The sequence below is a fragment of the Aquila chrysaetos genome, chromosome 17, assembly GCF_900496995.4.
Source record: "Aquila chrysaetos chrysaetos chromosome 17, bAquChr1.4, whole genome shotgun sequence".
NCBI classification, from domain to species: Eukaryota; Metazoa; Chordata; class Aves; order Accipitriformes; family Accipitridae; genus Aquila; species Aquila chrysaetos.
This window is the reverse complement of record NC_044020.1, coordinates 2084852-2102737: the sequence shown is the minus strand read 5'-3', so window position 1 is coordinate 2102737 and position 17886 is coordinate 2084852. Positions and strand designations below refer to the sequence as shown.

The window sequence follows — 17886 nt, the reverse complement described above, 5'->3', positions numbered from 1 at the left end:
AGTCCTAAAAGGAAAGAAGCTAAGTCTTCCTATGCCTGTTTGAAGACGTTTCCACGGACAATGCAAGAAATTCCAAAGATGAAGCTCTTAAGATCACAGCTTTCCTTTCCTGGCCCTTTTTGACAAACGGATGGTTCAGCCGAGTTTTACTCCAGTGCCAGGAAGACAACAAGGCCTGGAAAGCTGATACGCTTTGCATCCATGAGACTTTCCCTCAATTTTTTTTATTTCTTCTTACTTGAATTTGGTGCTAGTAAGTAGTGCTGGCCAATACTGAAATAGCGCAAATTATTCTCTCCCGGCTCTTCCCAGCATCTACCTCCAAAACACGCCTCTACCTTGACCCTGAGGCAGCACAAGGAGTGTAAGGGAAATTGTCATTACCTTTAGACCTTCAGCCCTTTAACGAGCGCCTATGGGAAAGGGAACATAGTACCATTAAGTCTGATAACAAATACAAAGGCCACTGACCCATTTCACACGTGGCCACATCTGAAACAGCAGACACTACAAACTGTTGGCTCTGTGTGAACTAACATCCTCCTGAAAGTTAACTCTGCCTGACCCTCATTCTATTCGGGTCCTCTAACATTCCGGAACAATACATTCCCTTCAAATGACAGGAATCTTCCGATTCCACAAGTATTCAAACATCCTCCCCGCTCGCTCACTTTCAGTGACAGTTCCTCGTATTCTACAAATGGGGACTGTTTCAATTAAAATTCAGTGGGTTGCCAACAGGTGTTTCCAACTCCTTGAATTTGACTTTTTTTAAGAACTGGGAAGAACGGGGTCAAAGACAGCTTTACACTCTAAAAATAAAGACAAAGTTCACAATTTATTGACAACAGTGTTTTTATTTATACCTACAAAAGAAAACAAGATGGTATCAAAAGGACAATTTACAAACTAAGAATAGTAACATAGCTCTTAGTATCCTGTGTCTGAACACCACAGATCTATTAATCTCTCAATTCAAGTCTTCATTAATACAACAGGAATGTGTTCAGAGACCAGCAGGTGTGTGAAACAAGATGCTGATCCCACACAAAGCCACTAACCCTTCCATTGTTCAGAGAAGTCCAAACAGTAAATTGCTTCAGGAAGTGGGAGGGGAGGAGACACCCAACTCATCTGACACTCCCACAAACTTTTACAGATTGAAAACAACGCAAACAATACTAGACGCTAATGCTTTATCAACAAGGGCCCTCCAGCTGGTATATGGAACAGAGCAGCGAGCACCAGGTGGGACAGGGGCAGCACATGCCACGGTGCATTTATGCATTCAACAGTCTGGTTAACACTCTGAACTGAACAGAGACCCTGGACTTCAGCTGACCTCAATGGCAATAAAGCACTGCAAGACTTGGCGTAGATGTTTACATGTGCACAAGTCCCTCCCAAAAGAAATGAAAGCTATAGCAGACTATAAGGCAGCTTTGGCGGTCCAGAGACCCTTTTTTAAAGCCAGTCAGCGAGATGTCCTACTCCTACACCCCTCAAACACATTTCTGCATTGAACTCGCAAATTTAAAAAAAAAAAAGAAAAAAGAAAAAAGAAAAAAAAAGAGCTCTACATTTGCTTGTGAGGGAGGCCAAAGACAAATCAGTCAGTGCCTGGATAAACAAAATGCTTCTGGCTTTCACTTAACACAAGCGAAGGAACTTCCTGCCCAAGCACTGGAATTAGAAGATGGGATGAGGGACTCGAGGTTCTCGAAGATCCCTCCCTTTTCCCTCTGTGTCAGCAACCTACCTGTGTACTGCACAAAAAAAAAAAAAAAAAAAAAAAAAAAAAAAAAAAAAAGCGCATTCATCCCCCAAAATTTTACACTGGGAAGAAATTAAATTAGAAAAAGAAGTCATTTCTGTATAAGCAAGCTCCTTTCCTGGGCTATAAGAAGTTCCACTCTGCTACAGAAGGAGTGGGCTGTCTTGTTCATCCATATGCAAGAATGCCAACAGAAAAAAAAAAACAAAACACAAAACCCTGCACTCTCATAATGCAAAGATTATGCCTCACAAACCAGGAAATGTATCCATTCTTTTGTCGTATTATCAGATCAAGAGCAGCCAACTCCTGTTAACATCTACTGTCTCTGAACCGTCTGGTATTAGAAATAACAAGTCAACAACATGCTTTACTAAAGGGGAAACCCCCTCACACCCACCTTAGCCTGTAAAATAAACAAGTTTTATTTACGTATTTACTAAAATTTCACTCTTCTCTAACATTTTCTAAAATGCTACCTACCTGCGAGAGCTCAGCTCAAAGGGACCAATGGAGCAGGGAAATGCACTCAAAAGCCAGAAAAAGCAATAGTCAGAGCAAGGTACAAAAGAAATAAAGCTTCAGAATCAAGATGCACTAATCAGCTCACCGCTTACCTCATGAAAAGGAGATTCCAGGCAATCTCCTCCTCCTCCCTTCCTCCCCTTGCACCCCCCCCCCCCCCAGCCCACCCTATTCAAACCTCTTAAATTTAAGTGTGGAAAACTCTGTCACATTTTATTCAGTGTAGCGGCATTCAGAACATTCCCCTTGCCAAAAGGTAGTTTGTTCACAAAGGACAGACAAACGAGATATGCTGTTCATCACCTCAGTTCTGGTTAGTTTCTGGGCTCTCAAATAAGACTTCTCTCAATAAACTCAACAATAGGAATTTGAGAGCAGAAACTAATTTAAGGATAACCAGGCTCCACGTGTTCACGACGCTGTAATTCAACAATCGTAGGGAAAGAACTTACTTGGCTAAACATTATAACAGCGGTAGCTACAGTGACTATCTGGTTTTCAGGTATCGAACCCAAGACAGGTTTGGTCTCTGACACTGGGGTTTTAATCCCAACTTCCCTACTGCAGGCTGCTACAGGTACCAGAAGATGGGGCCACTGCTTCCAGAGCTGCAGAAAACGCCAATGTAACTGGGGCATTACTCTGAACACCGCCCAGCTCAGACAAATGAGCAGAGTTTTCCTATAGAAAGTCACCTACGATAAGATTACAAGCAATAATAGTGAGCTATTTAAAAAAAAAAAAAATTAAGATTAGGAGAAGTGAGCATTGCTCCCTTGCATTTATCATTTTAAATGAAGTGCTTTTTGGCTCCCCAAAGTTTCCCACCTCTCTTGATACTTCCTGAAATTAAGTTAACATGTTACAGAATAGAAACTTCCTCCCCTCAAAAGCAAGTTTTTTTACACAAACCTTAGACACCAAGATGATCGAGCTGGGACCTATCTGCCTTATACCCATTTCTTTTAGAGAAAATAAAATTTCCAATTTCCTCAACATGCAAGACAAAAAATAATAAATTTTCCAGTCAACTATATATATCTCTTAAAAAAAAAAAAAAAAAAAAAAAAAAAGAAAAAAAAAAGAGGACAGGGTCAGTAATGTGGACTGGGGGCCATTTTTGATGGGCTCGAGGGATTTGAATGGTGAATTCTAAGTCTAACCTGCATGAGAGAGACATCACAATGGGAAAGAAGAGAAAGAAAAGGTTCCTTTAAATGCAAGAGGTCTACACTGGTCGCCAGCGGGCAAGTGGTCTCATTTGCGTGAGGGAGGAGGGGGCGGGGGAGGGGGTGGATACTGGTAGGTGGCAGTCTGTCCCATATAGCCCATCACGTTAGTGGCAGGGGGCTGCGGAAACTGTTGTGACATGAGCGGCTGTGGCTGCTGGCCCGAGCGCCCCACCATCCCTGCATACTGCTGTTGGGTAGTGCTCTGTGAGGTTCTCCCAGCGGTGGCAGCTGTGGTGCTGGCACCATAGCCACTAGCACTGTACTCTGCAGTGCCATAGCCACTCGTGCCATAGGCAGCTGCTCCATAGCTCCCTTGAGTGTAACCATACTGGCTCTGTGCTGCCCCAAAAGCAGAATTTGGGCTCCCGTAGGCACTGCCATAGGTCTTGTTGGCTCCGTTGGCATAACTGTCACCACGCTCACGGTCTCTGAAGCCACCTGAGTCTCTCCGGCCCTCTTTCACTCCCCGGAGCCTCCTGTCACACTCTTCCTGGTACATCAGGTTAGGGTTGTTTACTGAACTGCTCGTTCGGTAACGAGAACGACCTCCTGGCGATGGATATATTAAGATTTAGAACCACGAACAAGTCGTAAACAACGAACTCTGGTACAATTATACCACCCTTTCTCCCCCTCCTACATCCACAATTTGGGCCAGAAGGAGCAAGTTCTTTTGACTGACTATAACTTCCCTGCACAGCTGTGCATACGCCTCTTCATTTTGTTCAAGGTGTAAATAGGAAGTTCAAAAAGGGTTCTTAATGCATGTGCTTGGAGACAAAGAAACAGAAGAAATTCAGGACTAACTTGGAAATATAAGGAAACTTATTATTCCTTCAGGGAACGGGAGGTAAAATAGTCTCAGTCCCTGAACGTAAAGTCAGTGTATCCCTTCACTGTTACCAATTTTGCACGTGCACGCACACGCATCCTGTTACCTGTGCTTAGGTAGGAGCTGCAAGGAATTAATTAATTCAAGCAAAATTAGCTCTGTGAGAACCTTATGAGGAGAAAAAAAGAACTACAGCTAAGGTAAAACAGTGGACTCCCTTTCTGTTGGGCAGAAATCCTACACCTATGTAACGTGTCGAGACCTCGGGTAAAAAACAGCTTTATTGCTAATCTGTTTGTTATCTTAGACTTGCACTTACTACTTCCCTACCCTCTTTTAATCTTCCCTCCCTCCAAATGGGGAACCTATTCCCCGTGTAGTAGCCCTTTTCCCATGTGCCTTTACCTCCACCACCACCTCCTCCTCCTCTGTGGTCCACAAGCTGCATCAGTTTTGGATTGATGGCTTGATTGGCTTCTTCCAACACTTTGATAAGCTCCCTGGCTTGTTTCAGGTTTCCTGGTGTGAAGAAGGTGTAGGCAGTACCTTTGTTGGTACTACGTGCGGTACGGCCAATACGGTGCACGTAATCTTCAGAGCTGTTCGGATAGTCGTAGTTTATCACAAATTTAACATCTTCCACGTCTTGTGAAGTGCCCAGGTGCGAAGCACAGTGAAGGGGTAGGGTTGAGGAAAGGGGAGAAGAAGAGAGGACGTGCCAACGAAAGGTGGGGAGCACGAATGCAGGTGACAGTAATAAGAAAAAAAAATACAAAGTTAGTAATTGCACGGAATAAATACAAGACAGACTCATCCCAAAAGAGCAGAAGACTCAAATTTAAGATCATCAGGAACAAAGATCAGCGTCCTGAAAAACAGCGGTAATTTTAAAGCACTTTTGCCCTGTACTCAAATTCATCCTCCCCGGAATGCATTTATCTGTCTTCCTGGATCAAAGACACCAATGTCTGTGAATAAGCTAATTGAATTTCGTACTCTTTTTTTTTTTAAAAACAAAATCTGGAAAGTGAAAATGCCACCATCAGACAGAGCAAACTGGGGTGGAAGAAGGGCAGAACTGCCACGATAAAGCTTTTACTCTGTTGGGAGAAGTCTAACAAATAAGAACGGTAATGAGATCACTTACCTTCCACTCGGTAACATGAAATAAAAGGCAATCTTAAAAATATTTACTTTTACAGTCCTAATAAAATACAGCGAACTACTTTCCCTAGCCTAAAGCTTACGACACTCCAATTACATTAGTATTACTCAGCCAACTCAGTAAAAATTATTCAGACCTAGAATATCTTAACTCAGCTTTGTAGTTATCACCAGAATGCATTGCACTAACACTCCACCGTGCTGTTCCGTCTAGTTCTGGCAATCTTTCATAATTTGGACAATCCTGAATTCCATTAGCAATTCCCTACTTCCAGTGTCAGATGGAAGCAGGAAATGAAATTATCAAAATTGCTTTGTATGCAAAATATTATTAAAATTTAGGGGATCAGAACTGTGTGCCTCGTGGGAAGACCGGCTTTGCAAACTTACGGGACAGAAACAAAGTAAATGTTAGTGTAACGCTTCAGTGAAAGCGCCTTAAGTACCAAAAGCACCTATTTCGTTTACTACAGTATACAATATTTTAAAAAAGCATGGTATTACAGTAAGTGCCCTAACAGCTCATAAAAAAAAAATTAAAAATCTGCATTTTAAGAAGAATATTCTGAAAATATCCAAGATAAAACACAGATTTTTGTGATTTCCTTTCCTTTTTTTGTTTTTTCGTTTTTTGTTTTAAAGAGAGAAACATTCTCTGTTTGTTACCAGACCGATGCACACTCCCTCCTCCTGTGGGAAACCGCTGCAGCCGATCCCGTCTCTTTGCCTTTTATTTTTGGCGGCCTCCTTTCGAAAACTCCGCCCTCTGACACGGGACCACTGGAGCGCGGGGAGCATGCATCAAGGGTCCGTGGCAGCGAGAAGTCCCCACACACGCTCGCTCTGTGAACTGGCTTAGACGCTTCTCTGTAGCCCCATTTGGTTGTGAAGCGCCGGAGAACCTGGGTTCAGGTAAAAGTTTCAGGTCCTCCAACGCTTTTTGTCCCCTATTCGGGGTTCTTAGGGGCAATTGTCAAAAAAATGAAGATACAAAAATTACATCCAAAGGGTCAGACTGCATCTATTGCCCAGACTCCATCAATTTCAAAGGGGTTGTAGGAAAAATAAAAACAAGAGGGTTGTGGTGACAAGAGGGGGACTTTATGTCTGTTTCTTATTACAGGAAAGGGGGGGCTCCTCAGTCTTTGCTGACTCCAAAGTCCTGAATCACACCAAAAAAAGGGAGTGAGAAGGCAGGTTTCACAGGGGGCTGCGCGAGTCTCCAGCTAGGGTCCTTGATGCAACAGTTTTTTTAAAAAGGGAAAGTGAAGTAAAGAGAGGAGTACGTATGACAGATTGCATCTTCACAGCCAGGGTGTAACTAGTCTGACAAGCTGCAGGCTACATGATCCTCAGTCAGTCCCGTTCTGCACATCCACCAGTAGCAAAGTGACTTGAATTACCACAGAGGATACAAGGACGTGCTTTCCCGGCAGAAAGCACAGGGAAGTGTAGCTACCAATGTAGACGGAACTGACTTGACTGGGAAGGAGTGGGAAGAATGGGAAGGCAGGAAGAGGAAAATGCAAGGGTGTTTTCCAGACTAGAAAGTGGTCCTGGTAGAGCACACAGCTCGCTGAAGATAAGACCAGAGCAAGTACAAGACTCGGCTTCTCCAGTCTAGCATGCTCCAAAGTGTTTGCGCACACTCACAATCTTCCTGCGCTTTTAGAAGATAGTGTAGCAGGATCAAGAATTGAAACTGTAAATCATTTTTGACAGCTACCTGGGAAACATTCCCTTTGTCAGACCATCAGAATACCCTATGGCACAGACAGTCTCCCATTACTAATCAGGAGAGAGATAAACTAGCAAACATGCTAGTCTAGAGAGCTGTTTAGACCATCGGTGTAGATGTGCCCCCACCCCTGCACTGAGAATGATCTGCAGCTGATATCAAAGCTTCTGTTAAAGAAAACAAAACAAAACAAATTCAATGTTTTTAGTTTAATAGACTGAACAAAAAAAATAAAGTAAAAAAAAAAAAAAAAAAAAAATCAGTGCAGAGAGAGGACCTCACTCCAGGGAATTATCACAAAGAAGTCATTACGGGACTCAGAACTTACCTGGAAGAAGCTTTTTTGAAACCAATGTTCCATTAGGAAGAGGGAAAGCCCTGGTGACTCAGCCAAAAGGCGCGCGCCCCTGTTTTATGTTATTTAGGTAGAAGCCTTCACTTTCCAGGATCTTGGAGGAAGTCGTCCAGAAGTTTGCCAGTTAAGTGACTTATTTTAAGAAGCAGCAAACTCAGGGCCCCAAAACAAGCAGAGATGTTGTTCAGTAACAAGAAACAGACTCTGGTACCTTTCCCCCTTCGCTCAGGTGAAGTGGAGGATGGGAAGTGGGGAGACTGTTTTCTGAAGTGTTATCCAATTGAGTAGTTTTGGGGGGAGTGGGGTTTTTTTTTTTGAGGGAGGTGAGGCTGTTTTAAATGTCTAGGCAAGATGCACAAAGAAGCTACCAGCACATAGCAAGCCTGTTTAAAAAATGCTGCTAGAGAAAGCAGCTCTCTTTCATACAAACTGGTTTCAGGCCTCAGTCCCTTCTCCCAACAGGCCCAAGTTCTAACTGCACAGGTCCAGACATGACCCTAGAGGGCAGAGACTGAAGTCCATGTAATCACCTCTCTGAGGAAGTGTTGGACAGTTTTTTGAGGGGGGAGGGGAAGGAGGGGTGAAGGTTGTGTGAACAAAGGCTGCCAAGTCTAGTAATGGTCTGCCTGTATTAAAGTGACCACATGATGCACAGCACAGCCACCCTTTCAGCATATAAAAAAAACCCCGAGAGCTCAGATAACTGACATTTTTAACAAACTAGAGATTTCTCTGAGCTTATCTGCACTGATTTACAGTAATTTTCTATAAAGTTTACTACAATGAGACATTGACCCCCAAGTAGTTTTATCTTCTACCAAACTCAGGGAGGGCAGAGTATTCAATGTCTGTTATTAAACTCAGAGCACTTCAGAAGCCATCATCCTCTTCGAGAGTGGGCAGATGTACAAGGACTGTGCTTAGCACACAGTACTTCACAATTCAAATATGCTTATTAAAAAAGGGGGCACAACTGATGCATCCAGACAGATCATTTTCATACCACCAGAATAGAGCTGTGCGATTTTGATTCAATTACACATTTGGGTAACACAATGTTAAAGGCCATATATAATCTCAGTGGTCCTACCTAGAAGGAACACAGAGGAGGGAAGGTTACATGTCAAGACCAAAGATCTGGAGCAGTGCTTTCTCAGATGTGAATACATCTGTGGGGTAAACATGCATGTACACTGGGGTTGGCATATTCAAATCTGTGGTGTGTCATACGGGGAGAATATTAGCTATTTGCTGTTGAAATGCTCTCTCATAACTTCCTACTTGAACTTTATCTGACACGCTCTGAACTGAGAGCAATCCATCCCTACCATCCAGCAACAAAAGCTGGATTTGGGGAAGAAGTGAGTGTGGTGGAAGGGTTGGGTTGCATAATTGGACGTCTCTTCTCCCTCTTGGCGATCGATTGGTCATGCCTAGGCCTTGCTGCAGACCAAAGCCTGTTCATTAGGAGCAGGAAGAGACTTTGAATATGAAAGAAAAAAAAAAGATTAATGTTAAAAAACGTATTTCACATGTGGGGGAAAATCACGCTTTGAATTTTTTTTTTTTTTAAAAAGAAAACATATTTCAGTCCAAAGAAGAAAAATATGCAGCAGTAGGCAAGAGTGGTCTATGTGTACAAACCTAGCCCACGAGATGCAACGTCGGTAGCAATGAGGATAGGAGCCTTTCCAGAACGAAACTCTGTAAAACAAAGCATGCTATGAAGTAAGATTTTTCAAAAAGACAAAGTTATCTGAACTTGATTTACACTAAATGCTCATTTTCCAGAATCTAGGTAAGATGGGTCAATTTCAGAAACCCCATCAAGTCAGGATATAACCTGCCAACTATTTTTCAAAATCCAGCTCTCTGGATTAAGCCAATTTCCCATTGTGTTTTTGTCAAGGAGGGGGAAAAAAAAAAAAAAAAAAAAAAAGGCAAAATATAAGTACTGAAATTGACAGTACAAAGGCAAAGGAAGTTCTTTTGAAGTGTATCTATTGGGTATAGAGAGAAAAAAAAAAATTAAGAAAAAGACCAGAGAAAAGCACATCTCAGTAAATTACATACAGCAGCCCAAGTTATTCTCCCCTCAGTGATGGACTCACCATTAAGCACCCAATCTCTTTCTGGTTGACTCTTGTCTCCATGGATACACATAGCTGGCCAACTGCCAAACAGAGATGCACATTAGTATAGACAGAAAGTACATACATTAAAGGCAACAGGAAGCTTTGTTGGCATTTTGGTAAAAAAGCAAAAAATAAAAGACTTGAGAAATATTTTATTCCCTGTCCTCCTCTGGCCTGTACCTACCTAGCATGTATACTGGTTTGCTTCTTGCATGTTAAACCCACTACCTACATAAACAACCATCTAAGCCAAATCACATTCACTATATTGATACAGCCCCAACCAACGCTATCAGTATTCTGATACACTAAAAGCTGCAGAGCTCACAAATAGTCTCTCTTACACTAATGCTCTGATGGACTGCAATCTTCTGGGAAACCAAGACTGAATTCAGCCAAGAAAAGAATGCACAAGTTGTTCCCAACAATAGCATCACGGACATTTAAACCTTCCTGCTTTTGATTACAATTTCTGTTTCCCACTAGAAACAAGGGGAGGGAGGGGGGAAGCTAATCACCCATCTCTGCGCATCCTTCGAGTGAGATCATCACATCGCCTCTTTGTCTCCACAAAGATGATAGTCTTGTTTTCCTTCTCTGCCATGATTTCTTCCATCAGTTGTATCAGTCTAAAATAGACATGAGAGATAAGATCCATATCCACATATACAAGAATACAGGAGCACTCTCTCAACTTACATTGAGAACATATACAACACGCATCCACATAAGTAAGTCAGTATCACTTACACATAATTTAGGTCTGTTGTACAACGGTATGGTTAGAATATACTCAACAGAGTAGTTAATTACAGGACGGACTTATTTTGTAACACTCAAAGGTTAAATAACACTACAAATATCTTCGCTATTTGGAATTCATATTTGGCTTACAAAGCAATGTAGGTTTTTAAGTACAACCAAAAGAAGTGAAATGGTAGGAAAATCAGCTTACTTATGGTCTTTCTCACTTTCCATGCATACATCCACTATCTGTAGGATATTGTGGTTGGCACTCAGCTCCAAGTTTCCTACATTGATCTGAACATAGTCCTGCAGGAAGTCCTCGGCAAGCTGGCGCACTTCTTTTGGCCAGGTGGCACTCCACATCAGAGTCTGTCTGTCAGGCTAAGAAAAAGGGAAAACAGATTTATTTAAGGTACTGGACTTCAAATGGGAAACCAAGGGAGGCTGTCCTTTTAAAAGGTTCACGCACCCTTATCTGATCAACAATTTTACGAATTTGGGGTTCAAATCCCATGTCCAACATCCTGTCTGCTTCATCCAGCACCAGGTACGTGCACCGACGAAGGTTGGTCTTTCCTGCCTCAAGGAAGTCAATCAAGCGACCTGGTGTAGCAATGCAGATCTCCACACCTTCAAAACAGAATAAGGAAAAAGAGTAAGGCTCTTCATTTGAATGTCAATTGGTATTTTTAGTCAGAATGAATCACCTTCCAGAGCAAAATTGTTTAAAAAAAAAAAAAAAAAAAGCACCACCCTCATTCGTACCAAAGATTGAGTCATTTCAGTAGAAGCCCTAGTTTCTTTTAATATTTTTTTCCATTCTGAATTTACTGTTACAATGCCATTAGAATAATAAATGCAGTATAGAAGCTAAAAGCTTACTGTCAGAAAACACCAGTGAAGAGCTGTCCAAAAATCAGAAGCAAAATAAGCTTCTACTCAAGCCTGACCCACCTTCATCCAGAATTACGCAGTCTAGACAGCTCTCCAGAAAAATCAGAGTGAACTCCAGCTAAACTCCCCATTTTAATCAAACATGAAGTGCTCCTCTTGCTATACAAGTCAAATTTTTAATATATAAAGGCAAAGCACAGGCTTTAATACTGAGTAATTATGCACCAATAGTGACAGGCAACCATCCTGCCTGAATTTGTTAGCATAAAACCAGAATTCAAATATTCATAAACTACCAGCAGGTATGGCAATTTATACATTTCTTAAAAGGAGGGACTGGTCTCCACCGATCCCCAAGTTTTGCAGGTGAGTCCTTCAGTGTCACTGAAATGTCCACAGAAGGTAAGTTTAGGGAAGCGGGGGGGGGGGGGGGGGGGGTTAAAAACAGCAGAACTCCAACAGCTTTCTTGATACTGCACTTAGAGATGCAGAGTATTTTGTGGCAACCCAGATCATTTTTGTGTCAACCTGGACTCCTCAGAGCTGACAAAGCTGGGCATACTTCTAGTTTCTATAAAGCTCATGCAAGAATTAGATTTCTAATGGAGCCATTGCTCTACCAGGGAGACTGAACAAACTGCAATCTCTGTTGTCAGTCATGTACTCCTCCAAAGTAAATTCATTAAATGCTCCAAAGATCACAACTGAGAAAAAAAAATAAATAATGTTTTCTGGACTCTACCTATTCAACCATCTTTGCTGCAGAAAATACTAAGCAATCATTCAAAGACAGGAACACCTGAAAGGACTGAAAGCACCGAGCCTGCCCACATCCTCTAACCAAAGGGTTTTCTTCATAAGCAGAACACCTGTTTTACAGCACTCCAGAAAGGTGTGCAAAAACCCACCAAGCTGATCCTCCCAAGGTCTCTTCATGTAACCTTTGACTTCCGCTGAAGATGCTATTTTTGAATTGGAATGCACTACCATTTTCTTGAACAGAGCTATCCCACAGCTTTCTACCATGCATGCCTTTATCCCATTACTGCAGTGTTCAATAATGACTCTGCAAACTGCAGCAGTAAGTAAAACTTTCTGATTTCTTGAGTAGATCTATATGAATAAGCTTACCTTGATAATACTTCTTACATCTTTTCACATAATTCCATTACATTTTTTTTAATCTAGTGAAGATGAAAGCCATCAGCACATTCCTGCATTCGAAATTGTATGTAACTAGCCCTTGAAATGGAGCACTACTGTGTTACAGTGGTTGCTGTAGAACCATGGTTCCTCATCATTCCCAAATCCAGCCCCTTGCTATGTGCAGAGAGGCAGTTACAGAACACTATGGGGTACATGAACAGAAATAGAGCTTAGTGCTTTAAGAACAATTTAAAAAAAAAAACCAAACCCGCTGTCTAAAGAAGGTTCTATACATTCAGAAGTTAAGTTTGATTATTTGAACAAACCTAGGCAGAAAACTTGAAATCTGGCTTAAGAAAAATAATTCCTTAAACCTGCTGCTACTGCATTTCCTCAAAATAACCTGTTCTCTTTCTAGTAAGTTTCTTTTTCCTCTTCCTAAGTCCTGATGATCTTCACAAGTGGGAAGTTCAAAGATAAAACAGAAAGGAAATCCAATATCCAAGTAACTCACTATACAACAAAGAGAACTACTTCATGAACTATCATTGTAACTGGAGAAAGAGACAGCCGCTCATTCACACACACACCCTTCCAAACAGGTTTTAAGAAGATCGTTTTATTTTTTACAGAGATTTTACAATACCACCTCCTCCAGAAACGGCAAACACACGTTTTAAAATTACCTCTTTCTAGATCTCTGATTTGAGGACCTTTGGGTGCTCCTCCGTATATGCAGGTACTCTTCAGTCTTGAGCATTTGCCATAATCATCAGCAACCTGCTGCACTTGCTGGGCCAACTCTCTAGTAGGTGCTAGAACCAGACACTGCAAAAGGAATCAATTCAGGATAGCCAAGCTGCATACACATCCCTAACTCAAGGGCTCTGCACAGATACTGTAAGCAAAAGTTGGACCATCTGCTCTTTATTAGCCAAAATATTTAAATATCTTTAGACTATGTCAGCAATTGCACAGAATTTCAACTGAGTGGGATGTTCACATTGTGACAGTAAACATTTCTCTACTTACTATTCTGCTATACCAATTAAATAAAGTACACATCTCATTAACAATGCCATGCCACACACACAAAAAGGAAGAAAATCAACAAGCACTTACAATTGGGCCATCCCCTCTCTCCAAATATGGCTGGTGGTTGATGTGAACAATTGCAGGCAACAAGTACTAAAACAGAAGAACTTTAAGTCAAGACACAGGACTTCAATATTCAATGCCAATGAGCTCCTGCCATGACAACTGGATCACGACAAGAGTCCATTTAGCCCAACATCCCTTCAAGAAGCCAACACCTGATGTGAGAGACAGCAAGAAACACTGGCCGTATAAACTTCAGGATTCTACGAAAACAGATACTTGCATTTATCCAACAGAACAGAAGATTTTCAGAGCTGCTGACCAACCGTATCTGCTTTGACATAAGCACAAAATATAAATGCTCAGCACCTCTGAAAGGAAGGCTCATTTAAATTTGGAGTCTAAGTTAGTAAAATTGAGCAATCTTGGCCCCAACCAATGCTTTTCATAAAGGATAAAATTCCTTCTTAACCATTGCAGATAAAATTAATATATACCTTGAAGACTCAACCATTTTTTATTTTAACTTGCACAGTTAATAAAACAAATACGCTAAAGAGCACATCCTGGTTTTTAAACCACAGCATAAGGATAGACCAAAGAGAAGTGACTAAGCATCCAAAAAGAAAGACGCACACAAAATACATGCCTGTGAATAAGACAAGCTAGTTGAGTTGAGACTTAAGTCTCACCCATGATGCAATAAAGCAAGCTTTAGAAACATGTACTCATCTCACTTTATGCTTGTAGTACTGACAAGCCCCAAAACTACTAACAAGTAGCCAAGGGTAATTTCTGCAAAGCTACTAGGAAAACTAAATAAATACATAAAAGGGAAGAATACATACTGCTAGTGTCTTCCCAGAGCCAGTCTGTGCAATGCCCACCATATCACGACCACTGAGGGCTAGTGGAAAGCCTTGGCACTGAATTGGAGTGGGTTCTGTGAAGTTCTGGTCCATCAAGGCATCCATCACATACTCTAAGATTTTAAGAAAAGAAAAAAAATTTCTTAAAGGATAACTGAGGCTTCAAAAGACCTTTTAGAAAACAGAACGGGCCTAAACAGTTATTGGTTTTGAGTAATCCTCATTATCTTAAAGAATGGCAAAATACTCACGTGGAAAGCTACACTGGTGGAAGGCAAACACAGGCTTGGGGCAGCCCTCCATTCCTCGAATTGTTATCTCTTTCTTTCTTCGCAATTCTTCAACTTCATACTATTTATGTGGAGAAAAAAAAAGCAAAGACAAATGCCGCATGTCAGCAGGGACTTAAAGTGCATGTTTCTATTAACTCACTTCACACCTTGGGATAACAGCTTTGTTAGAGAACTGAACTGAAACAGAGATCTAAAAAGGACTGCTTTCCTAAAGATTTTATTTTAAGATTGAGCTGTCACACAGCTTCTCTAACATTCAGAGGTATAAGCTCTCTATGTAGTCTAGGAGGACTAATGTCTCTCTCTTCTTCCAACCAGCCCTTTTTAATGAAAAAGCGTATTAATATAGTATTTTTAAGAAACTACACTCTTTTTCCAGAGGCTAGAAATGACCACAGCTTCAAAAGTGATTAGAAACAGAGGATCAGGTAAGAAACATATTTTATGTGACAGTGCTAAGAACTGAACAAAATAAATATTCCAAAATAAACAAGCAGAAGGCAGGGCAGTCCCCCTCCTTCAATTAACACATTCCAGAGGTGGTTAAATACATAGCTCTTGCTGGACAACTTGCAACTCAGAAATGCTGCCTGGAATCTTTTCGGAACCAGCACTTCTTTTCTGCAAGGAAGAAGCCCAGGCAATGTCATAATGATACCCTAAGACCTTACAATTTTTTTTAAATAATGGAACTTCTTAAAATACTTCTGAAATGTGTATCCACACAAGCATAATTTTAGGATTAGAAAAAGTGTTTTATCTTTGTCTCAGTTATCTTGCAAGTCCAACTGCTCTTTGCAACATGCTTCCACAATTCATGACCTTATCCTAATGCTCATTAAAAATCAACAGAAAGATACACAACCATACCATACATGCACTTCATCCAAAGCAGTAAATTTACTATTTGTGAGAATCTCTCAAGCTTGAAAGAAAAGGTAAAAAAAGAAAACAACCTCTGGGAAAAACATGAAAATCCTTTTAGTTGACTAAGGCAAAGACAGCTAACACAGCTAATGCTAACTATGGTTCAGTAGTTCAAATTGTTGTATCTTTAAAAAGCCATTGCCTCCTTCAATTCCTTTATGCCGTATAAATATCGCATGAACACTTCACATAAAGATTTTTAAGTCTATGTAATTGGATAAGAACATTTTGTTTGTTTCCTCATGTTAAGAATGAAATCTCTTAATTTCTAAATATAAAAAGACATTAAAGAGGGAAAAAAACGACTCTAGACTCAAGTTGGGTAGGAAGGAGAGATTACTATATCTACAGAGTACACACAAAGTACTGCATCCAGTATTGGGCCCCCAACGTAAGAAGGACATTGTTTTAACAGGGCATGTCCATTATGGGGGGAAAGCTAGAGGCTGGAGTACAGGCAGTACAAAGACAGACTGGGAGCACTGGATTTCTTTAGCTTGGGAAAGAGAGGACTAACAGGGGAATTCAACTGCTGCGTTCAACTACCCTATGGGTCGCTATAAAGAAGATGTTGCAAGTAATTATTAGGGGGAAAAAAAATACCACGAGAAACATTAAGCCCTGGGACAGCCACCCAGAGAGGATATAAACTCTCCCCATCCCTGGGGATTTTCAAACTCAAAAGGACAAGGCACTAAGCAACCTGCTCTAGTTTTGTAGTTAGCCCTGCTCTAAGCAGAGGATTAGACTAGAGATCTCCCAGGGCCTCTTTCAGCCCAAATTATTATTACAGTAAAATACTACTTTCAAACATTTCACATGTATTTCTGCCACTCTTAGTTCCTTATTTTCAGTTCTTTCAAGGCCTCCCCAGTACTGCAACTCTCAAGTTCTCCAAGTCTTATCTACATGGATAAATAGCTAAACCAAGCATTACGATGACGAATTACAAATGACCAAATGTAAAGTATCTTGTATAAAAACAGCTAAGAGCAGAAGCATCACCTTTGCTAATGTTAAATACTGAAGGCAACTAAAACCAGTATCCTCCAGAGTATACACATACCAGACAAGGTTAATAAGGAGATAGTTCTACTATACGCTGTCCCAAACTTCCTAGGACAAGTTTTTCCACTTGTGACATTTTCTGTTGTAGGCAAAATGGAACAGACAGAATCTGAAAACTTACCGGAGTAAGCCTGGCCACTTCTGGATGTTCCACGTAAAAATTCTTCTCAAACTTGGGCAGTTCATTTAAATCCCATTTTTTCTTACGTAAACGTTCCCCTGGATTACCAAATTTCTTTGGAGGAAGAGGACCTCCACGACTTGCTCCAAACCTGGGAATGTCAACATTAATTATGGGGGAGAAAAAAAAAAAAGTATTTAATTACTCTGGAATTTGCAGGTTTCTTAAGCATCTTCCACTCTCTTTCCCCCAAGTTGACAACATGAATACAATATTCTAGCAAAAGTCACCCCCCTCCAATCACTATGATGGCATACAACTTCATGAAATAACATAAACATGCTTTAAGTCAGTTCTAAAGCCCAAACCATCTTAAAGTTTCCTTCCAGTACAGTCATCTGTAAGTCACTGCTTTAAAGCTCCTGTCTCTAGGTTTCTACCTCAAGGTTCCCTCCCTCAGAACAACAGTGTGGGTACAGCTATAGCACTTACCTTTTCCTGAAACTGACAGTACACTTATAACGTGGTTAGATGAAAGGGATGTGAAAAATCTCTAATTGCAAGTTCCTTGTATCTCTCTCAAGGCTAATTTTACAAAAAAATACTACTTCACTGCCTCCCCCTCTATGTCTTCTCTCCTTTCTTATCAAGCAGTATGCCTCAAATGAAAAACAAGAGTGAAGAACAGGAAGTAAACAAGTCTAGCCAAGCCTGCAAGTCCACCTGTAATTCTGGAACCAAAGCAATTGAAAAAAAAAAAAAAATTCTTTTTAAACCGAAGTCTAACAGGAAAAAACCCCAAAAAGTATCTGGGAAAAATCATATCCCCTCTCAAATGCTTATGATGAAGACTCAAAGAGAAGAAGAAGCTAATGTTTACTGAAAATTTCCTAACTAGCAGAAGAACTCGGAAGTTACTGCTCTTTCTCACGTAAGTTTTCTTCACCCAGTTAATTTAATACACTTCA

General features: G+C 40.9%; 2 protein-coding genes across 4 annotated transcripts in view; one reads left to right on the top strand and one right to left on the bottom strand.

Moving 5' to 3' along the window:
* Positions 1-1771, top strand: part of KDELR3 (KDEL endoplasmic reticulum protein retention receptor 3) — a 13768-nt gene extending 11997 nt beyond the window's left edge. For both annotated transcript variants that reach the window (XM_030040705.2, XM_030040706.2), the window contains exon 6: positions 3-1771. In XM_030040705.2, coding sequence (XP_029896565.1) covers positions 3-43 — 41 coding nt within the window. In that variant the 3' untranslated portion in view covers positions 44-1771. The remainder of the gene's footprint in view (positions 1-2) is intronic.
* The window catches only part of DDX17 (DEAD-box helicase 17), a 20875-nt gene continuing 3826 nt past the window's right edge, over positions 838-17886 (bottom strand). Inside the window, exons 2-13 of one of the 2 annotated variants that reach the window (XM_030040696.2) lie at positions 16919-17069; positions 14761-14860; positions 14489-14622; positions 13665-13730; positions 13229-13370; positions 10972-11132; positions 10711-10883; positions 10274-10384; positions 9732-9793; positions 9265-9324; positions 4769-5008; positions 838-4080 (exon numbers count right to left, since the gene is read on the bottom strand). In XM_030040696.2, coding sequence (XP_029896556.1) covers positions 3557-4080; positions 4769-5008; positions 9265-9324; positions 9732-9793; positions 10274-10384; positions 10711-10883; positions 10972-11132; positions 13229-13370; positions 13665-13730; positions 14489-14622; positions 14761-14860; positions 16919-17069 — 1924 coding nt within the window. In that variant the 3' untranslated portion in view covers positions 838-3556. Of the gene's footprint in view, positions 4081-4768; positions 5009-7593; positions 9102-9264; positions 9325-9731; positions 9794-10273; positions 10385-10710; positions 10884-10971; positions 11133-13228; positions 13371-13664; positions 13731-14488; positions 14623-14760; positions 14861-16918; positions 17070-17886 lie in introns of those variants that run through there. The other variant, XR_005934257.1, reaches the window with a different exon arrangement.